This window comes from Dasypus novemcinctus, chromosome 26 (assembly GCF_030445035.2).
Source record: "Dasypus novemcinctus isolate mDasNov1 chromosome 26, mDasNov1.1.hap2, whole genome shotgun sequence".
NCBI classification, from domain to species: domain Eukaryota; kingdom Metazoa; phylum Chordata; class Mammalia; order Cingulata; family Dasypodidae; genus Dasypus; species Dasypus novemcinctus.
Window position 1 is genome coordinate 49,801,933 of NC_080698.1, and position 27,583 is coordinate 49,829,515.

The 27,583-nt window shown below is 48.6% G+C and overlaps 2 protein-coding genes across 11 annotated transcripts in view; one reads left to right on the plus strand and one right to left on the minus strand.

Moving 5' to 3' along the window:
- Positions 1-15,123, plus strand: part of ATG7 (autophagy related 7) — a 319,354-nt gene extending 304,231 nt beyond the window's left edge. For 4 of the 7 annotated variants that reach the window (XM_004466355.5, XM_023591107.3, XM_058288960.2 and 1 more), the window contains one exon: positions 12,827-15,123. In XM_004466355.5, the coding sequence (XP_004466412.1) occupies positions 12,827-12,859 (33 nt within the window). In that variant the 3' untranslated portion in view covers positions 12,860-15,123. The remainder of the gene's footprint in view (positions 1-12,826) is intronic. The other 3 variants (XM_058288959.2, XM_058288961.2, XM_004466357.5) reach the window with 1 other exon arrangement.
- Positions 13,719-27,583, minus strand: part of VGLL4 (vestigial like family member 4) — a 194,474-nt gene continuing 180,609 nt past the window's right edge. For all 4 annotated transcript variants that reach the window (XM_004466360.4, XM_071212227.1, XM_012528221.3 and 1 more), the window contains 3 exons: positions 22,209-22,431; positions 16,704-16,824; positions 13,719-16,285 (listed from right to left, as the gene is read on the minus strand). In XM_004466360.4, the coding sequence (XP_004466417.1) occupies positions 16,014-16,285; positions 16,704-16,824; positions 22,209-22,431 (616 nt within the window). In that variant the 3' untranslated portion in view covers positions 13,719-16,013. The remainder of the gene's footprint in view (positions 16,286-16,703; positions 16,825-22,208; positions 22,432-27,583) is intronic.

Consider the following 27,583-nt stretch of genomic DNA (forward strand, 5'->3'; position numbering starts at 1 on the left):
TGTAGAAGCAAGATGGTTGCTGATCTCTTTCCTGGGCTTCCTTTTTTTTTTTTTTGAAAGGAGGTACCAAGAATTGAATCTGGAACCCTGAACATGGAAAGCACGTGCTCAACCACTTGAGCTACATCTGCTCCCCTTCCTCTTCCTCTTAAGGCTCCGTGGGCCCAGCTTCTTCCCAATCTCAGCTATAGGCTGGCGGAGGGCTTGTCTCTCAGGGCTTCCTCTATCAATCTCTGGCATAGGGCATGTTTCTTTCTGGGTCTGCTCAGCTGCTCTGTATCTTTAAAAGGTCAGCTGCCGACTATGGTGACTGGCTCATCTCTCCCCAGGGCTCCAGGGTCAAAATTGAAAGAGCTACTCTCTCTTCCTGTGTGTCTTCTTGAGTGAGTGTCCTTTTATATAGTGTGACTCAGAGACTCAACCCAATTCACACCTTACTGATGTAGTTGACTCAAGGCCCTAATCTTAATAGGTAATTTAATCAAGGGCCCCTCAATTGAATCCAATATAATCAAAGGGTAACACATCAATAAGAATAATTAGTTTACAAACATAATCTTTCTCTTTTTAAATAGTCTCAAACTGCCATGCCCCCTATTATTAAAGCAAAACTTCTTTGACATTAATGGAAGAATATTACAATATTGTTAACTATGTCCATAGGTTACATTAATTGTATTTTTCCCAAGTATCTCCATAGTTTTACCATTTTGTAATAGTGACGTCCCTTTGTTCTAGTTCATAGAAGAACATAAAAGAACATTCTTATCTACCTCTGGGTTCACTGTGTTATTCAGTCCCTAGATTATTCTTGAGCTTTCTCTCAGTTGACGTTTACATCCCTAGTCTACCACTTTCAGGAGTAGGCTGCGTTTTTACTTTCTTGACAAAGTCTTTTGAAGGGCAAGTGTTTACTTTAGAGGAGGACCCATTAATCTATTATATTTTTCATTGCTTGTGCTTTGGGTGTAAGGTTTAAGAAACCACCACCTACCACAAGATCTTGAAGATGTTTCCCTACATCTTCTTCCAATTTTATGGTTGAAGCTTTTATGTTTAGGTCCTTGATCCATTTTGAATTAATTTTTGTTATAAGGTGTGAAATAGGAGTCCTCTTTCTTTCTTTTGGCTATGTTGATCCAGTTTCCCAGCACCATTTGTTGAATAGATTGTTCTGGCCTAGTTGAGTGGGTTTGGCAGCCTTGTCAAAAATCACTTGACCATAGATGTGAGGGTCATTTCTGAGTTCTCAGTTGAGTTTCACTGGTCAATATATCTATCTTTATGTCAGTACCATGCTGTTTTCACCACTGTAACTAAGTAATATGCTTTAAAGTCAGGAAGTAAGAGTTCTCCAGGGCCACTTAACCTTCCACATAAATTTGATAATAGGCTTTTCCATTTCTGAAAAAAAAAAAAAAGCTTTTTAAAATTGGGATTGCATTGAATCCATAAATCAGTTTGGGTAGAATTGACATCATAACAATATGTAGTCTTTCAATCCATGAACACAGCATGTCCTTCCATTCATTCATTCAGTCATTCATTCATTCATTTATTTATAAGATTCATTTTTTAAATTTATTCCCTTCCCCCCCCCCCAGTTGTCTGCTCTGTCTATTCACTGTGTGTTCTTCTGTGACCACTTCTATCCTTATCAGTGGCACCAGGAATCTGTGTTTCTGTTTTTGTTGCATCATCTTGTGTCAGTTCTCCATGTGTGCAGTGCCATTCCTGGGCAGGCTGCACCTTCCTTCATGTGGGGTGGCTCTCCTTATGGAGTGCACTCCTTGCACGTGGGGCTCCCCTACACGGGGGACACCCCTGTGTGGCACGGCACTCCTTGCACGCATCAGCACTGTGCATGGGCCAGCTCCACACAGGTCAAGGAGGCCCAGGGTCTGAACCACGACCTCCCGTGTGGTAGGTGGACGCCCTATCCATTGGGCCAGGTCTGCTTCCCACCTTCCATTTATTTAGGTCTTTGGTTTCTTTTAGCAATGTTTTGTAGTTTTCTTAATACAGGTCCTCTGTATCTTTGGTTCAGTTTATTCCTAAATGTTTGATTCTTTTAGTTGCTATTATAAGTGGAATTTTTTTCCTGACTTCTCCTCAGATTGCTCAACAGTAGTGTGTAGAAACGCTTCTGATTTTTACATATTGCTCTTCTATCCCGCCACTTGGCTGAACTTGTCTGTTAGTTCTAGTAGCTTTTTTGTGAAGTTGTCAGGATTTTCTAGATATAGGATCATATCATCAAATAATAGTGAAAGTTGTACTTCTTTTCCTATTTGGGTGCCTTTTATTTCTCTTTCTTGCCTAATTGCTCTAGCTAGAACTTCTAGCACAATATTGAATAACAGTAGTGACAGTGGGCAACCTTGTCTTATTCCCAGGCCCAGTGGGAAAGCTTTCAATCTGTCATCTTTGAGTACAGTGCTAATGTAGGTTTTTCATATATGTACTTTACCATGTTGAGAAAGTTTCCTTCTTATCTTGGAGTGTTTTTATCAAGAAAGGATGCTGAATTTTGTCAAATACCTCTTCTGCATCAATTGAGAGGGCATGTGATTTTTCTTCTTATTAATATGTTTTATTACACTAATTATTTTCCTTACATACCTGGGATAAAATCCACTTGATTGTGGTGTAGAATTCTTTTCATGTATTTTTTTATTTGATTTGCAAATATTTTGTTGAATGCTTGGTATAATTCACCTGTGAAGCCATCTGGTCCTGGGGTTTTCATTTGGGGGAGGTTTGTTTTTTTTAATAATTACTTTTATCCACCACCTGCTGTTGCTTACACCCACCATCAGCTTTCTGTGTCCATTTGCTGTTCTTCCATGTCTGCTTGTCTTTTTCTTCTTGTCTTTCTCTTTAGGAGGCACTAGGATCTGATTCTGGGACCTCCGGTGTGGGAGAGAGGTACTCAATTGCTTGAGCCACTTATTCTCCCTGGTCTGCTGCATTGCTAACTCTCTCTCCTGTGTCTCCCTCTTTGTTGTGTCATCTTGCTGTGCCAGCTCTCCACAGTGCTGGCCAACTTACCTTCACAGGAGACCCAGGAATCAAACCCAGGGCTTCCCATGTGGTAGATGGAAACCAATCGCTTGAGCCACATTAGCTTCCCTGAGGGAGTTTTTTGATGACTGTTTTAGTCTCTTTACTCAAGATTGGTTTGTCGAAAAAAAAAACAAAAAAAAAACAAAAAAAGATTGGTTTGTCGAGGTCTTCTCTATCTTCTAGGGTCAGTGCAGGTTGTTTGTGTGTTTCTAGGAATTTCATCTTTGTTGGCTAGTTGGTGTACAGTGGTTCATAGTATCCTCTTATCTCTCGTTTCTGCAGTGTCAGTAGTAATGTTCTTCCTCTAATTTCTGATTTTATTTATGTACATTTTCTCTTTTCTTCTTTGTCAGTCTAGCTAAAGGTTTGTCAATTTTGTAGATCTTGTTGAATAAACTTTTTGTTTTGTTGAATATCTTTGTTTTTTGTTCTCAATTTTATTTATTTCTCCTCTAATCTTTATTATTTCTTTCCTTCAGATTGGTTTTGGATTACTTTGCCATTCTTTTCCTATTTCCTTCAGGTGTAAGTTAGAGTGTTAACTCTTCTTTTTTAATGTAAGCATTGGGGGTTGTAAATTTCCCTCTCAGCACTGCCTTTGCTGTATCCCATTGGTGTTGACATGTAATGTTCTCATTTTCATTCATCTCAAGATAATTACCGATTTCTCTTGCAATTTCTTCTCTGAATCTGATTGTTGTTTCATCTCTATATATTTTTGAAATTTCCCCTTTTCCATACGTTATTTTCCAGCATCAATCCATTATGATCATAGAAAGTGTTTTGTATAATTCAGTCTTTTTATATTTATTGAGACCTGTCTTTGACCCAATATATGATCTATCCTGGAGAAGAATCCATAAGCGCTTGAAAAGAATGCGTAGCCTGCTGTTTTGGGGTGTAATGCTCTATAACTGTCTCTTTAGTCTAGTTCATTTATCACAGCATTCAAGCACTCTGTTTCCTTATCCTATGTCCACATGTTCTATCCAATGCTCAAAATGGTGTAATGAAGTCTCCAACTATTACTGTAGAGATGTCTATTTCTTCCTTTAGTCTTGCCTATGTATACTTCATTTATCTTGGGACACCCAGGTTAGGTGCATAAATTTTTATGATAGTTATTTCTTCTTGGTGCATTGTCCCTTTTATTAATATATAATGAAATTTTTCATCTCTTATAACAGTTTAGCATTTAAAACCTATTTTGTCCAATACTAGTATTGCTACTCCAGATCTTTTTTTGGTTGCTATTTGTCTGGAATATCTATTTCCAACCTTTCACTTTTAACCTGGTTGTTTCCATATGTCTGAGGTGAGTCTTTTGTAGACAGCATATAGATGGCTCGTTTTTGGTTTTTTAATCCATTCTACCAATCTATCTTTTGACTGGGGAGTTTAATCCATTAACGCTCAATGTTACTAGTGTAAAGTCATTACTTATTTTGTCCATTTTATCCTTTGGCTTTCAGTTGTCTTATCTTACTATTGTCTTTTTACCCCTTAAGTTACCCTTACTAATAACCTGCATTTCTGTACTCTTCTCTGTTCTCCTTTCAATGGACTGCAGTGAGCCGTGAGTTCTATCCAGGCTGTTCACCTTGAAGGTGGGGGATGGTGCCATTCCTGGCCATGGGGGCAAGACTCATTTTTGTTTTGGCTTTTTCATTTCTCTGTGCCTGTCCCTCCAGTGAGGTGCGCAGCCCTCTTCTGGTCTGCAGATCCCCAAAGCAGCTCCCTCAGGCAGCTTTTTGCCCTTCCTCCATTGTTTTTGTGAGAGAGGTGAGCCCTGCCTACTCCAATGACATCTTCCCAGAAACCAGGGCCCTGTGCTTATTTTTGCAAAATCGAAAAAAGAATATATAAATATTCTTATTTACCCTTTCTTACATAAAAGCTAGCATGCCATATATATCATACATCTTTCTTTCGCCAAATAAATTCTGGCAATCTGCCCACACAAGTTCATTGCGTTCCTCCTCACACTGTTTTGTAAGGTCATGTGTTTCGTGCTTTTCCATGGTGTGGATGTGCGAGGAATGGTTTAATCGGCTGGTTCCCTATCGAGGTTCGCCTGGGTCGTTTTCAGTCTTTTCCTGTCATAAATCATACAACAATGAATGATCCTGTGTATATGCCTTTTCTATTTGTGGAGGTGTATTTTTAGAATCGATTCTTGAAATTGAGATGGCTGGGTCTAAAGTTTGTACATAAATGATTTTGTTCAGTACTGCCACACTGTCCTCCTGAGCAGTTGTACCATTTGGGGTCCCGCCAGCAATGTATGAGAATGTTGTTTCCCGCCACAGCCTCACAAACAATGTATTCTCAAGCTTTGGAAACTTTGCCAGTTGGATGGGTGAAACACGGGTACTTCCATGTAGTTTTTTAAAAAATCAACTTTATTGAGGTATAATTTGCATACAATAAAATGCATCCCTTAAAGGGTTCAGTTTGGTGACTTTTGGCAAATAATCTGCTTCCTGTCATGATAGATTAGTTTTGCCTCTTCCAGAACTTCATAGAAATGAAATTATGTAATATATCATCTTTTGTATCTGGCGGCTTTGACTCTGCATAACATTTTTGAGATTCATTTTTGTCATGACACGTGTCACTTGTCCCTTTCATGGCTGAGTAGAAGCCATTGTGTGGCTAATGCCACCGTTTGTTTCTCCATGTTGCTGTTGATGGGCATTTGGGCTGATTCTGGTTTGTGACCATGCTCTTGCACCAAGTCTGTTTGTGGATGTGTGTCTTCATTTCTCTGTGGTAACTTGCAAAATGGCTGGATCATATGGCAAGTGTATGTACCGTTTTACAGTTCCACCAGCAGCAGGGCGAGTGCTCCAGTAACTCTGCATCCTCACAGACATGGATGTTGCCAGTCCTTTTTATTTTGGCCATTCTTGATGTGGAGTGGTATCTCTTTTTTATTTTTTAGAGCGGTTGTAGGTTTACAGCCAAATTATGCAGAAGGTACACAGTTCCCATACCCAACCTCACACAGAGTTTTCCATTATTAGTATTTTGTATTAGTGTGTTATATTTTTTCCAACTATGAACTAATATTACTTGAGTGATATTAACTAAAGTCTATAACTTACTTTAGGGTTCTTTTTTTGTGTTGCGTGGTTCTATGGTGGTTTATTTTTAATGTGTTATTCTTTTCAAATTATTTCTATTTTTAAATTTATATATGTATTTTTATTTACACTAGTTCTAGGTTTACAAAAAACGTGCAGAAAGTAAATTTCCCATATACTCCCCCTTCCCCTTGCAGTTTTCCTTATTAACATTTTGCATTAGTGTAGTACCTTTATTACAACTGATGAAACAATATTATAATTATATTATACATGGAAGGCCAAAGTTTACATTAGGGTTCTTTGTGTGGTTGATTGTAGGGTTTTTTGTTTGCTCTTTTAACTTTAACTGTATTAACATATATACAACATAAAATTCCCCATTGTAATCATGTTTAAATATATAGTATTCATGTCTCTGTGATTTTAAATTTGCATTTTCCTGAGAGCTAAGATGTTGAGCAACTTCTCCTGTTCTAATGGGCCATTGAACATTTATGAAGTGTCTGTTAAAATCTTTTCCCAATTTTTAAAAAAAATCAGGTTGTTTGTCTCATTATTGAGTTGTAAGAATTCTTTATATATTCTGGATATAAGTCCTTTTATATGTATTGGATATTTTCTCCTAGTCTGTGGCTCACATCTTCTTTTTTTCTTTCTTTTAAATCTCATTTTGGTAAAATATACATAACATAAATTTTGCGATTTTAGCCATTTTTAAGGTGTACAATTTAGTAATATTAATTCCATTTTCAGTGTTCTTTATCCATCACTACTACCTGTTTCCAAAATTCTTTCATCACCTGCTATATGCCCATTAAGGAGTAACTAATTTCCTCCCTTCCAGTCCCTGATAATCTATAAACTACTTTGTTTCTATGAATTTGTTATTGTAGATATTCATATAAGTGGAATCATAGAATAGTTGTCCTTTTGACTTATTTCACTCAGTTTAATGTCTTCAAGGTTCATCCGTGTAGTTGCATATATTGCGACTTCATTCCTTTTTATGGCCAAATAATATTCTATTATATGGACAGACCACATTTTGTTTATTCATTCATTAGCTGATGGACATTTGGGTTGCTTCTACCTTCTGACTATTGTGACTAAGGCTGCTGTGAACACTGGCATACAAGGATCTGTTTGAGTTCCAATTTTTAATTCATTTGGGTATATACCTAGGAGTTGCTGGGTCAGGTGGTAGTTCTGTGTTTAACATTTAAGGAACACCGAACTCTTAAACAGCAACTGCACTCTCAGGAGGCGGGCTCAGTTTTCTGTGCATCTTCAGCAACACTTGTTATGTTCTTTTTCTTTTCTTTTTTAAAATAACAGTTGCCCTAGTGAGAGTGATGTAGTATTCCACTCTGGTTTTGATTTGCATTTCCCTGGTGGCTAATGATGTTCAGCATCTTTTTATGGGCTTCTTGGCCATTTGTATATCTTTGTAATAATGTCTCTTCAAGTCCTTTTCAGCTTTTAATTGCGTTATTTTTCTTTTTGTTGTAGAGTTGTAGAAGTTAAATATATTTTGGATATTTAACTCTTATCAGATATATGATTTGCAGCTGTTTTCTCCCATTCAATAAGTTGTCTTTTCACTTTCTCAATAATGTACTTTGCATTAAAATTTTTCATTTTGATAAAGCTGTTTACCTGTTTTCTTTTGGTGCTCGTGCTTTTGGTACAAATTGTAAGAACCCATTGCCAAACCCAAGGTCAGGAAGATTTCCTCCTAATTGGTTTATGGTTGTAGCTCTTATAGTTTCTTGATCCATTTTGAGTTAATATTTATATTTGGTGTGTGGTAGGGGTCCAGTTCCATTCTTTTGCATGCGGAAATCCAATTGTCCTAGTACTATTTGTTAGAGTCTCTTCTCTCTCCATTGAATGGACCCTTGTCAAAATCAATTGGCTACAGAAATGAGTTTATTTCTGTGCTTTCAATTCTATTCCATTGGTCTATAAGTCTGTCTTTGTGACAGTATCACACTGTTTTGATTACTTAGCTTTATAGTAGTTTTGAAATTGGAAAGTATGATTCCTCCAACTTTGTTCTTTTTCAAGGTAATTTTGGCTATTCAGGGGCCCTGTGCAATTCCTTATGAATTAAGGGCTTTTCCATTTCTGCCAAAAAAAAAGTGCTGTCAGTATTTTGATATAGGTATTGTGTTGAAAATGTAACTTGCTTCGGGTAGAATTAATATGTTAACAATATTAAGTCTTCCAACCCATGAACACATTTGTCTTTAATTTTTTAAGCAGTGTTTTGTATTTTTCAGTTTATAAGTCTTTCACTTCCTTGTTTAAATGTATTCCTTGGTATTTCATTCTTTTAGATGCTATTGTAAGTGGAATAGTTCTCTTAATTTCCTTTTTGTTCTTTGTCAGTGTATAGAAACACAACTGGATTTTTGTTGTTGATCTAGTACCTTGCAAATTTGTTGAATCCATTTATTGCTCTAGTAGCTTTCTTGTGGCTTCTTTAGGATTTTCTATATATATGGGATCATGCAGTCTTCTTCCTTTACAATTTGGATGCCTTTTCTTTTTCTTTCCTGATTGCTCTGGTTAGAACTACTAGTACAATGTTTTGAATAGCAGCAGAGAAAGCAGGCATCCTTGTCTTGTTCCTGATGTTAGGGGAAGGCTTTTGGTCTTAGACCGTTCATTGAGTACTATATTAGTGTGTGTTTTTCATAAATCCCCCTTATCATTTGGGGGAAATTCCCTTCTATTTGTAGTTTTCTGAGTGTTTTTATCAAGAAGAGGTACTGGATTTTGTCAAATGCCTTTTCTGCATCAATTAAGTTTTTCCCCGTTAGTGGGATTCATCCTGTTAGTGGATGTATACACTGATTTTCATATGTTGTACCACTTGCATTCCTTAGATAAATCCCACTTGTCTCACACCACTCCCACCCCCCGTCCCACCGAGGTACGGGGAATTGAACCCAGGACCTCATACATGGGAAGCAGGGGTGCAACCACCTTGTTTTTTAACCCCTACTAGTCTCTGTCAAAGACCAGAAGTTTTCATTTTTGTGAAATCCAATTCTTCAATTTTTTCTTTCTGGGCTGGTATTTTTTTTTTGTGCCCTAGCAAAGAAATCTTTGCATTTCTCTAATTATGAGTAAGGCAGAACATCTTTTCTTATGCTTAAGGGCCATTTGCCTTTCTTTTTCTGTAAAATGTCGGTCTTTGACTCATTTTCTTTTTTATCAGTTTATTGGTCTTTCTTATCTTGATTTTAGGGCTATCTTTATATTAGGGAGGTTAGTCCTTTGTGGCATGTTGCGATGATTCCTCCCAATGTGTGGTTTGTCTTTTTTACTTAAGAGTATTTTTGCCATGCAAAATTGCACGTGTGCACATGTGTGTATTTTTAGAGTCCGTGTATCTGTTTCTTATTGCTTATGATTTTGGCTCACAGGCCCCCCATTTGCTTCTTGTATTTGTATGGCTTCATTTCTTCTTTACATTTAGCTCTCTCTCCTATTTTTTTTCATGTACAGTGTAAGGTATGGCAACAATTACGTATTTTTCCAAATGGTTATCCACTTGTCCCTGTATCATTAAAAAGTCCATCTTTTTCCAATGATTCAAGATTAGATTCTCCAGACCTTTATCATTAAAAAGCTGTATTTCCCTATGTACTTGGACTTTCTATTCTATTTCTAATTTTGTTCCATTGGACCATCTGTCTATTCCTAGAGTGACAGAACCCTCTTTTAATTAGACTTTATATTTAAATATATAGTAAGGGAATTCCTCATTGTTTTACTTTTTCAGATGTTCTCCTAGATATTTTTCATATAAAAATAGAACCAACTTGTCTAGCTCCAGAAAAGATACTTCTTGGTTTTTTAAAATTGAGATTGTATTAAATTCACATATTAATTTGGGGAAAATTGACGTCTTTAGGATGTTGACTTATCCTTTGCAGAATCAAGGGTGTTTCTCCATTTGTTCCAGTTACTTTTATGTCTTTCACAAATCAACACTGTGGTGGGACAGTTTTAAAGTTCTTTTTATATAGATTTTGGGCATTTCATGTTATATTTATTCCCAAGTAATTTATCTTTTTCAGTGCTCTTATAAATGGTTCTTCTCCACTACATTTTTCTAACTGGATGTTGCTTGTAAATAAGAAGGCTATAAATTTTGTTAATTTTTTTATTTTGTGCTCTTACTGGATACTCTGATGATTCATATTTGCTTTGGCATTTATTCTCTTGGGTTTTCTAGCAGTACTTTCATATCCTCTGCAAAAATCAGTCATTTGACCTCTTCCTGGGAACTTGAACATTTTTAAAGTTCTAAATTTGCCAAAATTTAAAAGCTCTACAATATTGCCAAATAGCTAATTTTTTTGTTTTTTATTTTGCTCTTTGTCTGCTTGTTGTTTTTGCTCGTTGTGTGCTTGTTTTCTTTAGGAGGCACTGGGAACTGAACCCGGGACCTCCCATGTGGGAGGCAGTGCTCAACTGCTCGAGCCAAATTGCTTGTTTTTAAAAATATGAGACCAGCTTATGCTCCTTCCCATGGTGTTTCCCCTTAAAGGTCCTTGTCCCATACTGAGCAGCCACATTTCTTTGAAAACTCTGCCAATTTAATACTCTTCACTCATGGGGCACATTCCCTGTCCGCCATCTGCCTGTGGGGTGCTGCGGGGCCGGGGCTGAGGAGCCGCAGGGCCCAGCCGCCCAGCCCCCTACCACCCCGCCCCCCGCCCCGGGCTGCCCGGGCTGCAGCAGGGGACGGGGTTTCATTTCTTGAGGCATAAAAGCAAGGCTGCTGCTGCCCCAGCCCGGCCGGTGGGCAGTCCGAGTGGCTCGCCACCTCTGGCCCGGGGACATCACGAGCTGCAGCCTCAGTGCCAGCCCTTGCTGGCAGCCCTGCGGGTCTCAGGCACTTCCAGGGTTCCAGGGGCTGCATCTCTTGTGGGACAAGGGGACTGTTTGTTCTCTCCGTTTCCTTGGCGAAGACAGACCCTGAGCTACTGAGGACGCCTCTTCCTCGGAGCTTTTACAAATAGATGGAGAGGCCCCCAGGCCCTGCCTTGCCAGAAGCGCCCCGCAGTGGCCGTTCCCTCCAGAGCCTCCGCGCCTCTCCCAGCCCTGCCCTGCCTGCTTACTCCCCCTCCCCCGAAATGGGCAGGGGGTCCTAGAGGGCCCCCTGGGCCTGCGGGCATCTGCTCTTTAGCCTCCGCCACCAGTTATGGCCACCTCCTCCAGGCAGCCTGCCCCGCACCCCAGGCTGCACTGCCTGTTCACATAAACAGGCCTGTGCTCGCAGCTCTGTGGCCCTCTTGCTGTGTGGTCTTGGTCAAGTTGCCTTGCCTCTCTGTGTTTCCACCTCCGCCTCCTAGTGTGGTACTGAGGAGTGAATGAGGGAGTATTTGCGTGGTACCGGGTGGAGAGGTCACTCCATCCATTCATGTGTATCGCATGCCCGAGGACACAGTGACCTCCGCCAGCGAACTCTCTGTTCAGTGCCCCCCACTCAGCTGTCAGAACTGGAGGCCCAGGTCTAGGAGTTCCTAAGGGCAGCCTCCCCGCCCCAGCCGGGCCAGCAGCCTCCCGAGCCCCTCGGGAGAGGCTCCCAGCAGCACAGGCCCGGGCCTGCCCGTCAGCCCAGCAGGCTCCTCCACGCCCGCGCTGCTCCAGAGGCTGCACATTACCTGCAGCCCCTCCCGTCGTCCTGGGAGGGTCGGGGCTGCACAGACGGTGGGCTAAGCGGGACACTCGCCCTGCCCCTGCCTGGGCCCAGGCCCCTGCGTCCCCGGGCTGGAGGGAATTTCCTTCTCTTGGTATTTATTTTCCACATCCTCGCTTTGGAAGCCAAGCTGGTGTTGATATTTACCTTGGCCGGGCCGCCCGGTCCCCGCAGGCCAGCACGTGTAAACACGCCGTTCCCTCTCTCTGCTCCGCGAGCGTCGCGGTGGCCTTGTGCAGCCCGTTCTACGAATTCCCAGGGAGCCTGCGGACCTGCAGGCCGGGCCCCGGGGGACCTCTGTGGTGGCCGCCGGAGCCAGGCCCCCCACGCACGCCCTCGTGCCCTCCTGACTGCTAGGCCCATCTCCCCACCACACCCACCCACCCACCGAGACAGCCTCCCTGCGGGCAGCACCCCGGTCACACAGGCAGGATCTGGCTGTGCGCGGGCCCTGCTCCGCACCATCTCTGGCCTGGGGAGGAGGCCGAGTGGTCAGCATTTATCCAGACCACCCCCTCCTGGAAGTGCAGCTGCCCGCGGGCGGGGCCTCCGTGGCCGGGAGTGAGCACAGGCCGCTGGGCGGCTCCAGAGCTCCCGGCCACCCGGAGCTTACCTTCTGGAGGGAAGAGGGACTTCTGGAGTTGGGGTAGGGACACAGGCCACCGCGAGGGCGCTGCTTGGGCTGAGTGCACACTGGGGGTGGGGGGGCAGCCCGGAATTGGGAACCCCTGGTGCCAACGCCTCCCGGCGCCTGGCCCCGTACCAGCAAGGCCTTGCGCAGCTTCCTGCGCTTCTCCGAGACTTAATTTCATTACCCAAGAACCGAGGGTCTCTACCCCTTACAGCCACAAGGAAGCTGTGCCTGGGGCAGCCGGGGCAGGGCACGGCGGTCTCCGGGCAGGGGAGCGGCTGCTGCGGGCGGCTCAACACCTCTGCTTTCCCCTCCCCACAGATCTGGGACATGAGCGACGAGGAGACCATCTGAGGAGACCGCCCTCCCCGCCACCTGCTGCCGCGGCTCCCGGCTGCCCAACGGACGCCAGCACCGCCCCTGCGGTTCTGGGCCCCGGCCCCTGCTCGCGCCCCTTCACCCTCGAGTCTGAACTAAATAATAACCTCAGCTTTGCCTCGCTGTCCATCTGGAATTTGCTTCCCTCCTCGAGCAGTTCTTTCTCCTTGGTTGTGGAAGTGCTTGAAAGCCCAGCTTTCCCGGGGGCCATCGCCTCGGCCCCTGGGGTGGGGGGACGCCAGGGAGGAGTCGGCTCCACAGACCAGGCGGGGACGTGAGGAGCCGGACCCTGCCGGGCGCCCTTGTGGGGAAGCAGCACCCAAGTCTTGGGACACCCTGCAGTGCCAGGCTGGGGCATCTGCTATCTCCTGGCCCGGGCCCGGCAAGGGGGCTCCTCGTGAGCCCTTGGGGAGCCAGGAGAGCCGGGCTGCAGCCCAGAAGGGGCCACATGGACCCAGAACTCTATGCAGGCCAAAGCCTGTCCCCCAGGGGGTGCCTTCCCTCCCGTGGGTCCCCCAGGAGTGGGGGAAGGAGGCAGCTCTGGGGCCCCCTTGGGTGGGAGCAGCCACCAGCCCGTGCCAGCCTGGCTCGGGCTCTGCCGAGGGCGCCTCCTGCCCCTGGGCGGCGCGTTGTGCCCCTTGTTTGTGTTATCTTCATGGCTTCAGCTTTCTGTTGCAGCCCCAGAGCGCTTACAAAAGCCACCTTTCTATAGGTTAGACCCAAAAGGGCACTTTTCCCAAAACAAAGCCAGCTGGCAGGGGCTTGAACAGCGGTGCCGCCCTGGTGCGGGGTCCCACAGCGTACCCCGGGGCCCCAAGGATCACGCGCACGAGGCTGTGGTTTAAGAGCACTTTATTATTGTTCTTAAGGCTACTTTTAAGTACAAAAAAAAGATGGCCTGCCAAACCTTTTTTTTTCTCTTCTTCCAGGAAAAACAGGCCACAGAGAATGGTATATTACAGATTTACACGCGGAGACTTCAGAACACACTGCCGACAGCCGGCTCTGTGAGGGACGCCCCGCGCTCCCCGGGGCCGGGGCTCGCTCTTTCCCAGTGAAACGCCGCTTTCCCGCCAGCCCCAGCGCTCAGCCCGCCCTTCACTGCGGCCCTCGGCAGTGGCTGTCACGCGCAGTAGCCTGCGGCAATAACAAACTAGTGGCTATTGATGCAGTGTTCTCATAGAATAACTGTGTTCCTGCACTTTTACAGACACATCTACGACAAAAAAAGATCAACTTTTTTTTCCAAACCAAAAAAAAAAAAATGATTACAATAGGAAAGGGAAAAATTAAATAGCTACATATCATTAACAAATTAATTGTTCTTCAAAAAATACCTACAAATTTCTCTGTACATTCTTTACGCACAGCGTAATGATGGTCTTAAAGTTACCTATATAAAAAAAGTGTTCTCAACAAGTTTTCCTACAGAAAATAGGGGCCTGAATGCCAAAGCGTGGAAGCCCAGTACGACGGGAGGGAGACCGAGCAGGGGCGAGAGGGCTTTTCCTTTGCTTTTAACCAGGACCTGCGGCCACGCCGTGACCACGGGAAGCCGCCCTTCCCCTCCCCCCAGCCTTTGTCCTATGCCAATTTTTGAAAATGAACAGCTCCACCTTCGTTTTCTCATGCTGAAAAGCAGCCTCGAGGGCTCTTGTGTGCCTGTGTCAGCAAGGTGCTCCAGGAGAGCGGCAGGCGCCGGGTTGCCCCGGCTTGAGCCCTCGAGGGGGAGAGGCAGGGGGCAGGGAGGCTCATGTCACCAGAGGAGGAGAAGCTGTTGAGCATCCACAGCTGTGTCTGTCACGCTTTTTTCTTCACCTAATGTCTAATTAGTAGCTATTAATATAGCAAACGATAATAAATGCGGCAATAAGTGTATAAAGTCAGAGGAATGTATTCTGCCTTGGCCCCAGCTTACAAGGAAGCTCAGAAAACACCATAGCACAGATTGTCAGGAATCTGCGGTTCAGCCAAGAGGGTTCAGAGAGGGCAGTTTCTGTATCGCAGGAAGTTGGAAGACACAGACCCCAGCTCCCCAGGGAGCTGGTAAAAAGCAGACAGGGAGGCAAAAATAAATGAGGATGGCAGCCCGCGGCCAAAGCTCCAGCATCCTCCGTGGCTGACCCCGGCTCGCCTTGTGAGGAAAGTGATTATCAAATACAAATCTTAGAGTACAACTGTACCAGCAGTAAGTATATCTAGGACTGTAACTGACAAAAATAAACTAATTCTGAAAAGAAGCTATTAAGTATTAAGATTTTTGTTTACTGTCTATACATTAATAGAAACCAGCTATTTTTCGCCATTAAAACATGCATCATGTTTAAAGCACTATGGAATCCTCCAACCTCAGCTCTCGCCTAACAAACTGCAGTGTTGAGGGAAGGTAAAATGCCCGTGACTGGGAGTCTGCAGTCCAGTTGCAAGCACCCGAAATCTAGAGAGAGAAAGACCTATAACCTGTATGAGACTTCCCCTTCCAAAGCTGTTTTGCCTAAATTCAAAACAAACAAAAAAACCCAACACACACAAATGGTCAGAAATGTCATCCTTAAACCCTTTTGTTTTTCAGCAGTTTGCCCTCCAGAGTACTAGCATCTCACACAAAGTTGTCAGGCAGGCAACTTTAACCCTCCAATAGTGCAAATCAGACACAACAGTTCTCTTCAAGTATATACACCCGCGCGGACTGACAGAGAGCACCGGGGAAGCCGAACCACACGCAGCCCAGGCCCAGGAAGCAAATGGAAAAGCACAGAGCATTTGCGTCGCCAGCGTCGTCATGGCCGTGGCTGAGAAGCGTCGCGTTGTCCTGCCCTGGCCGGCGGCAGACCTGCATCAGAAGTTTCTTTGGTAGCTGAGGCAGGAAGAGGATGCTACATTAGATGGTCCACATGTAGTTCCTGCTATCATGTTTGAGGGCACCCTTGCACAAATGCCAAGCAAATACAAAAACAGAACAAAACAAAGAAATCCCCACAACAGGGTTTTTGCAAATAAACCGTCCCTTCCCTTCTCCCCGCCCCCCCGCCCCCACCCCCCCATGACATTTTCTGTTTTTCTAAGCACTGACTGTTCAAAGCTCAGGCAAACCATGCAGATCCACATCATGTTCCGGAAGGTCCTCGCCTCATGAGACCACGGAGGGGGGGTGGGTGTGGCTGACCATGTGGGCCGAGGGGCTGGAGGGCTGGCCCCTCCGGGAGGCGGACTCGGGACTGCTGGACGCGCCGTCCTTGGCTGCCTTGATTTGAAGCCACGTGTCACCCAAGGCTTTGGCAAAGTGGTCATCCACGGAGCCGGTGATGGACACCGAGCTGGGCGCCGGCTCAGGTTCCTTGTAGTTCTTGCCGAGGCTCCGCCGGAAATGCTCCTCCACCACGGGGTCACAGGTGGTGGTGGCTGTGGGGGAAGCAGGGCAGGGTGGTCTTGGTGAGCAGGAGAGGCCATAAGGGTCAGTGGACTCTAGGGACAGAGGACCCAGCTCCATCCCATCAGAGCTGGACACCTGGGCAAGTTCCTTCACTTGGCCTGGGACACGGTGGTCTACTCGACCAAGCTAAGAAGTCACCGAAAATGTGGATGACATCAGGGTGGGTGATCAGACCTGTTACTACTCGTGAATACTGTGTAGGAGATCCTGGGGACGGGGACCACTGGGCCTCTTACCCACTTCCCACGGTGTCAGGTATGTACATGTTCCAAACACACTCTTTTCATCCTTAATACTAAGCTCTGGGCCAGTGATTCAAGTGGATTCAAAATCCACCAGAAGCCCCGTAGGTCCAGCCACCCTGGCCCTGTGGGAGGGGAGACTTACTGCTTGGTGGCCTCCTGTAGCTGCCCGGCCCGGCCCCGCAGCCGCTGTGGGCAATGGGGCAGTGCGACAGGTTGCAGTTGCGGTTGCTGGCGGAGGCGCATGTGATGACCGAGGGCCGGTTCTGCGGGAGAGGGAGTGGCACTGGCGTTAGTGTGGCTGGAGCAGGGGCCAGCACCACAGCCCCAGGGCTGGCAGGGCCCACCTCCCCCGCCCTCAACTGGCTAAATAAAAGCTCTGCTGTGCAGCTTGTCCCAGTGCCATTCCTGACCCAAGGCAGATTAAAGTCAAGTCCACGTGCAGACTCCACTTCAACACTGGAATCCAGTGAGCCATGCCGCCGGGCACGTACGTCCCTGGGAGACACGGAGGGGTGAAGGCGCGGCCTCTCCCCAGCTGTCCTTTCTGTGAGACGTGCTCCTTGGTCCAGGCTTTCTGGATCAAAGTGGCAATGTCTAGGATGTTTAGTATCAGTCCTCCTACCTCTCCCCATCGAGTGCAGACTGAGATGAACACTGGGAATGGGGGAACAAGGCACGTAAATGGCTGAGGGGTGCAGAGAGGACCACGAGCTCCTACGACTCAGGTCCCAGGGACGCCGCCCCTGCCCTTCTTGAGGCTGGCGGCTCAGTGTGCGCCCGGGTCCTCAAGCCAGCTCAGTACCCTTCCAGAACACTCGCCCCTTTTCTGCTTAAGCCAAAGCCAGCTCAAGTTGGTTTCTATTATGACCATACAAATGGTGAGGGAGACAGGACTGTGTGAAACTGAGAGAACTGTAAAAACGTCAGCCCAGCCCCATCCGACCTGCCCTGCTGACCACCTCTCCCTCCTTTCCCAGAACCCCCACACTGGTCTACTGTAAACTCCCACTCATCCTTTCAGATCCCATCAGGACAAGGCCTTGACGAAGCCTCTTACAACCACCGCCACCTGCTGCCCCCACCCCCACCAGCCCCGGCAAGCAAGCGGCCTTCCAGGGGCTCCCAGAGCCACCAGGCACCATCTCCCCTGGACCTGTGCGCCCCACAGCAGGGACCACACAGTATTTCTAGATTCCCCAGACCTTGGTTGCTGTGCCCGAGACACAAAATAGTTGTGAGCGAAACCCAACTTCCTCAGGCCTCAGCTAGGAAGCGTTCTAGCCCCTGCTGCCCCCAAGGATAAGGTGGAGGACCGTGTGGGCTGAGTTCCAAGGCGACCCGGGAGGGGCTAGCTGGAGGGTCACACCAATGACCAGGACCAGCTGGAGGAAATCGGAGCCTGTCCACCAGACCTGCGGCTGACGGGAGACGCACACCGATAACGCAGCCCTGTTCTACGACAACTCTGGAGCTACGGGGATGACAGCCTGGGGCTAGGGGTCTCAGAGCTCTAGAAATTACACACACCCAAACCAGGGAGCTGTGGCCTAGCAGCCGCAGGAGAACGACGAGGGGTCTGGTAACAGCTCGACAGGTGGGGACGGAACCACAGGAGCCTGCATGACCCCTCAGGGTGCGAACAAAAAGCACACAGGGGGAGGAGAGCGGGCCCTGGGGCAGGGGGTGGCCTGCGTCGGATGCCACCAGCTCTCCACACTAGTGGGACCCTGGGCCCAGGTCTTCATCCCTCTAAGCCTCTTTCTTCGTGCTTGAAATAGTAATGCTGGCACCTGAAAAGGGGCGTGGAGGACAGACAGGTGAGCTGGGAGGAGCCGGGCCGCTGCACGTGACAGTGCTTGCAGCTCTGGGCCAGTCGCACACACCAGAGCAGAGGGGGCAGGCTGGAGGGCCGCCGTTTGAAGGGTCTCTAACCCGGGAGCCTCGCCCTCTCACTCCCTCGCCACCCGCGCCCGTGGGGCTAAGCGTGACCTTGCCCCGTGGCCAGGCTGATGGGACCAGAGCGGGGATCTGGCCCCAACCTAGTGGGTCACCTGCGCCAGACTCAGTTATGAGAGTAAAGGTAAGCCAGGGCTGGTCGGGGAAGGAAGGGGCTCCTCCTGCCTTGTCTCCAAGACGAGGGGCCCGGCCCTTCCTTTCTGAGCGGGGCTGGGCCATGGACACTGGGTTCTGGGAGACACCCGCGGTCCACCCGGTAAAATGCCCTTCCTCTTGTGTGCGCTTCCTCATGGCGGCCCCTGCTCCTTGCAGCCAGAGTCCTGGCCAACATGAGCGCGACACTGGAGTGTGGGGACTCACCCAACAGGGAGTGTGGCCGACAGAGAAACGCAAAGTGCCGCAGAATAAACCTGGGGGCGCCTAGAGAAGAACAGCTCAGTGAGCAGCCCTTTCCGTCAGTGCCGCCCAGGTCAGGAGAGAACGCTCGGCCCGTCTCTAGGGATGGGACGGTCGCTGAGAGGACGGTGTAAAGAAGTTCCATCGTCACATCTAGCGCTGACCACCAGGATAACCTCCTGGCTTAAGAGGACCTGAACGACTGACCCACAGACTTGCAAATGCTCAGTGCTCCGGGGCGCTGGCTCCTCCGGCCTCGGCTGTAGGGCGGCCTCTCCAGGAAGCTCAGAACCACCCCATCTTCCCAACTCGGGGTCAAACGTCTCAGCCCTAACTCGGCTGCAAGCTTGGCCTCGGCTCCACACGAACACCCGAGACATCTCACATCCCAGGTGGGAACAGCCAGTTACTTGGAGAAAATGAAGGCCAGGAACAAGGAGCCTGCCAGAGGGGACACGACAAACGAGTGCAGGGCCAGGCGAGCGCGCAGGTGTCCCTCCCAGGTGGCTGAGGGAGGCAGCTCCGAAGTGAAACAACCTTCTGGGTTCACAGCCCTTGACCTCTTGGCCAGCCTCGCCTTGTTCGCTGGAGCTTCTCACCTGTCTTAAGAACACTCCATAACCCCACAGCTGCCACCGCAGGGACATGAAACGGGGTGACACCTGCTGCAGCCTCCCAGGCATACCTCTCTGGGAAATTTCCTATTCTAGTTCCCAGAGGTCTGACTCACATTTTCCCTTGGAGGCCCAGCCCGCCCACTGCCATGGGGCCACAGGGGTAATCCAGGAACCCCCCGCCCTGCCCTCACTTCCCCTCCTCAGAGCGGTGGGACGTTGGTACTTCCCCACAGCAGCCACCCTGACAGGAGAGGGCCACGAAGTGAAATAAAACTCCTGGAAATGGGCGATGCCTCCAATCTGCTGGAGGACAGGGACCGTGTCCTGCTCCCCTTCTGTCCCCAGCACTGTACCTGGCACAGCCCTCGGTAAACGAGTAATCAAAGCAGGAGCTGGGGTCAGCGTACCTCCAGGCCACACCACGTGGACCCAGGAAAGGCGTGATGGATGGTCGCTGAGCGAACGCAGCAGGTGAGGGTGGCTCGATACCTTCCCTTCACCACCAACCCCCAACCGTAAGTCAAAGGCCACGTCGGTGGTTCCCACGCAGAGGAAGCCAAGGCCACGCTACCCGCCCAGGAAAGCGGCCAGCCTGGAGCCGATCCAGGGCCTCTGGCTTTGTTCTCCCTCCTGGCCAGGAATCCCGGAGATCGCAGGTGAGAGCGGGTGGGACGTTCAAGGTTCTCCCTCCTAGAAAATCTGGGTGCTGACCAGCAGGGGTCTGTGCTGAGAGCAGCCCCACCTCCTCAGGGTGGGTGCAGGGAGACTGAGCCCAGGGACCCAGGCCACTCTCCTAAGGCACACTTTTCACAGAGCTCCTGTGACCAAAACCAAACCAGAAATACCTCATCCCAGACAAGACCAAAGCTTCACAGACGTCAAAGGGCAGGGCAGGGCAGGGGCGTCTGAGGGCTCACCCTGTCGCGGGCAGCAACATGGGGGCCCACAGGAGTGACTTCCTCCAGGCACAAAGGGCCACCTGCTAGTCCTCCTGGCTGCTGGTGACCTCCTACATACCTGAGTCCTCAGGAGACAAACCCACTCTCCATTAAGTAAGCTGCACCGGCCAGTCTCACATCGCCTATCTCAGGACACAGCTGCAGAACCCGGGGGCTGCCACCTCCCAGTGCCCTGCCCCAGCCCCAAGGAACTCTGCCAGTGGTGGCAGAGCCTGGAATTCCCTGCGTCCTACAGTAAAAAGTCCTCTAATGCTTAGTCAGGTTTGGCTTCTCAGGCTTGGCCCCGCCGGGCCCTAACCCGGCTCTCGGCTTCCGCGTTCAGTGTGCCTGTTGGACCCGCAGAGCGGCCTGCAGAGCCAGCCCTTTGTGGGTCCTGCTGCACACACCCCACTCCTCTGGCTCCCCCACATCCCCGTTTCCCTGACCACCTGCTCCCAGGTGGGAAGTGCATCCTGTACAGTGGTGCCCCGTCAGTGCTAATAAACAGTGAATGGACAAATATCTGTCATCTGGCACTAACTCAGCCCCAGGCTGCTATCAAAATAAACCAATGGCTGTCTACTGATAAAATGCCTGAAATACTCTAGTTCAGTTATCTGATTGCCTCTCCCTTCCAGACTAAAGCTGTGAGTTCCCTGAAAGCAAAGATGACATCCTGCTTGACAGGCTTCTAGAACTTGCCTTTGCACACAGTACTGTCTGCACATTTTTATTAAATGAACATCATCATGATGACCGGCCCCCAAGGTAGGATGTGCAACTAGTTGTTCATCAGATTTGCTGGGATCCACATGCACCAGGGCAGCCGTTCCCAATTCCCAGGACCTGCCCACAGGCCATTACAGATTAGAAACAGGTGCCAGGCTGAGCAGGGCCGGGCAGAGCAGCTCAGAAGCCTACAACAGGGAATCAGACCAGGGAGTCGGTGCCGCGTGGACGACCCAGCAAAGTGCTCTCCGCTGAATCTGCCCTGAGTCCTGAGGCTGGTCTGCACCCCTGGTGCACCCCCTCCAGGCACTGAACACCCCCCTTCCCTGCCTTAGGCGGACACTTTCCGAGGGCCCACTAGGAGGTGGCACCTGAGCAAGGCCCCTGGAGGTTTCAGAGAGAGAAGCCATGGTCTCAACACGGCGATTCCAAACTTCACTGCTGGTGCCTTTTTATATATTACCCCACTTAAAACATATTTTTTCTACCAAGCAAACTGTTTTATGAAGTATAAAGATTTAATTTCCTTATTTTCCCTTAAAATTAAAAAAAAAAACAAAACTGCATCTGCCAATCACAGGTTTCTGACCAGCAAGAAGTAACAACTGCAACCACTGACTTTACAGGATTCCTGCCCAAAGCGAAGAAACCCGACATTTAACTTAGTCTGCCTGACCTTAGAATGGATAATATGTAGGATTTGTTAGGATTATTAAATTAATCCTAATAGAAAAAGAATTGTCAATGAAGACTGCGAGTTAAAAAAAAAAAACCCACCTAATCTTCAATCTGTATTTTGCAAAGAGTGAAACTAAGCCGAGATGCGGCACGTGCTGCAGCCATTTAGCAGCAGAGGCAGGCCCAGGCAGTCTGGGCGGGAATAAAGCACGAGGCGGCATTTGCTGACAGGGCTCCCCGCTGCTCCTCCCCACACCTCGAACCCATTCCGAGGGGCCTCTTCTCAGTCCTCTGCGCCCCAGAGCCCCCTGACCCTCCTGGAGGAAGGCCCACCTGCTGCCGCTCCACGGGCACCAGGGAGGGCGCGACGCCAGCCGGCCTGCCGGCCTCCACGCTGTTCTTGGTCAGTGCGAGGGGCTGCTCCATGGAGAGGCTGGGGATGGACGCGTACAGGTGGCTGCCGTGCAGGGTCATGGTGGGGGCCACCGCACGCTCAATGGGGCTGCGGCTCCGCTCCCGGTGGTCTTTCCGGCAGTCCCCGTTGGCGGTCTTGTTCCTGGAAAAGAGGAATGACACTCAGGCGGAAGGCCAGCCTTTGCTGAATGGTGGGGGGGACACTGACTCTGGGCCAGACACTTCACACACATCTGGCCTAAGTTTTACCTCACGGTGGAGAAACATTATTATGATCACCCCACTGTGGGGGCGCAGGCCAAGGGGCTAGCCAGCGGGTTGAGGGGCCAGGTCAGCGGCAGCCCGAAGCCCACCGCCCTCTGTGCTGGTGGAGAAGAGCAGGCGTCACACCCAGCAACGTGAGCATGTCTACAGTAAATGCCACTCGCCCACAGCCTGGAGCCCCCTAACCCTAACTCAAAGCCATTTGGACAGGATGATGCTGATGATCAAAAGTAACCCAACGCTCCCCACGAGCCGGGTTCTGTTCGGAAGGCACCACAGTCGCAGCCTTCCCAACAGCACTAAGGACCCTCCCCAGAAGAGGAACATGCCGAGGTCCTGGCTGGTAAGCGGCCGAGCTCCTTGGGACACACAGGCTTAGGATGTCCAGGGCAGGGCCGCCAAGGCAGAACCTCCATTCAGGATACACTAGGAAGGGCCGTTTGTTTCAGGCAACCCGACAACAGCGCATCTAGTAGCGTCCACAGAGGCCCTGCCTTACGCTCAGCACTTGGTAGGGGCAGTGGGCAGCATGGGAGAGACGATCAATACTGCCCCTACCTGCGACCCCACCTAATTGAGTCGCACATATCGGAAAATGACACGAAGCAGGGTGGGTAAACAGAGAAGGCACAGCTGATAAAATCCTATCAATGTTACCGGCTCAGCCCAGGTTCTCCCATCCTCCAAGTTTATGCCCGGGTCCTTCCCTTTTTTTTTTTTTAAGATTTATTTATATATTTATTCCCCCCCCCCCCCCCCCGAGTTGTCTGCTCTCTGCGTCCATTCACTGTGTTCTTCTGTGACCACTTCTATCCTTATCAGTGGCACCGGGAATCTGTGTTTCTTTTTGTCGCGTCATCTTGCTATGTCAGCTCTCTGTGTGTGCGGCACCATTCCTGGGCAGGCTGCACTTCGTTTCGTGCTGGGCGGCTCTCCTTATGGGGCGTGCTCTTTGCGCGTGGGGCCCCCCTACGTGGGGGACACCCCTGCGTGGCAGGGCACTCCTTGCGCGCATCAGCACTGCACGTGGGCCAGCTCCACAAGGGTCAAGGAGGTCCGGGGTTTGAACTGCAGACCTCCCATGTGGTAGACGGACACCCTAACCACTGGGCCAAAGTCCACTTCCCCCTGGGTCCTTCTGCCTCTGCTCTCAACCCCTTAAATGTACCCTGTTCTCTGCTGCCAACACAGGCCCTTTTTAATAATTAATGAGCAAGCCTTTTCATTTAGAAGGCGGTAAGTAAGGATGTCAGTGACTTTTCTTTAAGAAAAGCAAATTATTCTGAATCTTGCCTTAAAGCTGGACAACCTGTTTTACCAGTAGGGGAGCCAGGCTTGTGCACGGAGAAAAAGCCACAGCCTGCCTCCTGGAACAGCTGAATATAACCTACCGCAGCATTCTGTAGGGAGGTAGGTGCACACAAGTGAACGAGAGGCACATGTTCTTAGATTCACACACAGTTAAGAAGCAATACAGAGGGGGGCCCCACATACCCTCTGTGCCGTTTCCCTGACAGTCACACCTTGTATCACAACAGCAGGACATCACACCCAGGTACTGACCGTGTCACTACCCATAAGCAGATTTCCTGTTTTACTTGTACTCATCTCAAAGCAGGCTTTTTACAAAGCAAATCCCGCCACACTGAGTCCTGAATTAAAATTCCTCAGCAACTCAATTTTCAAGAGAAGGTTCCAGAAGCCTCCAGTGGCCTCCTGGGCCCTTCACACTTTGGCCCTGACCACCTTTTCATCCTCATCTTAGGCTCCACACCCCCAAACGCGTCTCTCTGTAGTTGCAACCATCTCCTTGCAGTCTCTTCCACCCCCACCCTGGCCTGAGCTTTTGTGCCCTGATGCCCAAAGTGCCCTGTGCAAGCCCTTAATACAGAACCGCCACACCCCTGTAACTTCTTTATCTGTGCCCACCCCCCGGGCTTGTGAGAGCACAGGGTCCTACAAACCTCAGGGCCCTCCCTGCTAGCACATTGCCCTGCGCACTTTGTGAGCAGATGAAGAAAATCAGCAAGTTGGTGACTGGAGGAGGAAAGGAAGATGTCCTAGAGCAGTGCTCTGAGGGGCAGAGAGGGGCAGCAGCGTGCAGGGCCAATCACTCGGGTGCTGCTCTCACCCTTCAAGCAACGAGCCCTTAGGTGGCTGGTGAAAGGTGCGGCATCAGTGCCCGACTCCAGGCTTAGTCCTGCCACCTCACCTTCCTGAGCCCTGGTTTTCTCACCTACCGTGGGGCCCTAATGACATGCACCTAGCGCGTTTCACGGCGATTGAACATTATACAGATAGAAACCTTGTAGAGATATGCACCTGCAGGCAAATCCATGAATGCCAGGAGAGTCCAAATCAGCTCTAAGCTTAGTTTACCTATTAAGGGGTAATTAGTGGGGAAGCACCAATGTGCCTCAAGCAAATGGGTGCCCACCTACCACACAGGAGGTCCTGGGTTTGGTTTCCGGTGCTTCCTAAAGAAGATGAGCAAGACAGTGAGCTGATGCGAGAGGCTGGCATAGCGAGCTGATGCAACAAGAGGACACAACGAGATGACTCAATGAAGAAAGCAGAGCACAGATGTGGCTCAAGTGATTGAGCACCTCTCTCCCACACGGGAGGTGTCCCAGGTTTGGTTCCCAGTGCCTCCTAAAAAGACCAGCAGATAGCAAGTACAAACAATGAGGGAGGAAAAATATATATATATTTTAAAAAGTAATTAGCTGTGGGGCACTCATAGGACATAATCATTTAATTTATCGGTTTTGTTTTAGTTTTACTCTCTGACCTAAAGGCAATTAGAAAATAAACTTTTCAGTACATTAAGGGACTCTTGGAAGAACATGTTCTGGTCTAACAGCCTAGATAGTATGTTCTAGGCAGTCCACATGTACACTAGAGATTTTTTAAAGAATGACAATCCACACCACCTACCCTGTCCAGAAGCACTTAGCACTGAAACTACCTTGTCTTTCTTTGGGTTATGACCACGAGTACCAGTTCTCCCTGGGGTGTAAATGTGAGGACGTTCCACTTAACAGTCCGCAGGCCAGTCACACCTGAGACCAAACTCATCAACACCAAGAAAAGACCACATGCCCAAACGTACTCACCTTCAGTTTCAGGTCTTTTCCTAAATTTATATTAAAATAAAATTTAATTTTGGACAAGATGTGTAAAATGCTTCCATGGCACATTCTCTTCTCCCTCCCTGGCAAAAATAATGTTTACAGAGATCCCTTCGTGAGTGCTGCAAAATCAGGGAATGGAGCCATGAGTTTAACACCTAGAAGTGGCCTGTTAAATTAGACTTCCGTCTTTTCAACCAGTGTCAGCTGAGCCCCTAACTCACAAGAGCTGCCTCATAGCACTGAGGTGAAGGGAGCATGAGCAAAGACTCAAAGGGTGAAGTGTCGCCTCCTGCTGGCTAGAGCCAGGCAGTGTCTGCCCACAGCCAAGGCCAAGGCCACCTTCTGGCACCAATGCTGGAGTGCGCCCTCCCCACACACCTCCATCCAAGCGGCATTGCAAAATTGGCAAAGCAGTCACATGTGTTAACAAAGCTGAGCTCAGGAACACCGACCCTGAGAAAGGGAATTCTCCAACCATTTCCAGAGGAATGTGATGCCCACTAAGAGTGGGCAAATTGTCCACAGTAATCCTTCTAATGGAGAGGATGGAGGTCGGGCCATGCCGACCTAAAAACCCTCTCTGTGCTGCTCACACCCACACGGGAGCGGGGAGGCCACGGCTTTTGGGTGAGCTAACCAGAAAAACAGTCAACTAGAAACACAGCACAGTGGCATTATGGGATCAAACACACCGAAAAACACAGGGAGAGAAAGTCTCGAACTCGCTGGTTAATTTTAGTAAAATTATACATTACTCACATTTCCAGCTCATTTTCCTGGTTCCCGGAGCTTTAAGGCAGACACTGTTTTCCGCCCTTCTCACAGTGAATCATAAGCGAGGCCCTGCTCTTCCTAGGGGCACCACGGCCTCTGAGGCCGGCTGACCCAAACCACACGCATCTTGCCCAAGATAGAAGCCGGCTCTACGCAGTTACAGAGTTTGCTAAGTGAAAACAAAGCTTGGGCCCTGTTACATGCCAGCCTCAAGGGCTCCCAGGTGGGTCCCGTGCCAACCCTGTCCCAGGAACACAGGCTCATCCTCGAGGCGAAATTCCACCCTCAACTGTGGTAGAAGAGAAAAATGGACAGGGAGGAAAACAGCAAAACAGAGAGGTCTGGCTACACCTTCCCCCAGGACAACGTTTTCTGAGGAATGGGTGTGAAATATGTTACTATCCCTTCCCTGAGTTGAGAAACCAGAAATCTCTACAGTGTTTGGCAAAGTATACTCTAGAGTAGTCAAAGCAGCAAAAATGTCAAAGAGTGCATCAAGTGAAAAAAGGACCAGTGCATCCATTTGTAATACTCAAAATAAGACTCTCCTGCCCTTAAATAAACAGGAGCTCAGATCTGAGGACAAACTCTTGGAAGTATATTACCTGATGTTTTTTGCTGTTGTTAATTTTTATTGTGGTAGCATATATACAGCGTAACATTTCCCCCTTTCAACCACTGCCAAAACTTTTCCATCCTCCCAAAGAGGAACTCTGCACCCGTGCAGCAGTAGCTCCCCTCTCCCTCCTCCCCTCTGCTACCCTCTGATCTACCTTCAGTCTCGATGTATTTTCTTATTCTACACATTTCCTATCAGTGAGACGATACAAGAGCTGTCCTTTGGCGCCTCGTTTATTTCAGTCAACATGATGCCTTCAGGTTCATCATCCATGTTACCTGACATTTGTGAGTCTTGACTGAGTTCCATTAACTATGGATGGCTATTATCTAACCCGATCTGGGTTCCTGTGACAGAGAAGGTGAGACGGTTCTAAGACCAGGTATTTCAGTGCAGGCTTTTGAAGAAATATTCTACTATTGTCTGGGATATCTTGCTTTGGCTGGAGGCATTTGGACTTGGTCGCACGGAAGGTCCCCCAGTCTAGGTAAAGGAGGCCAGGT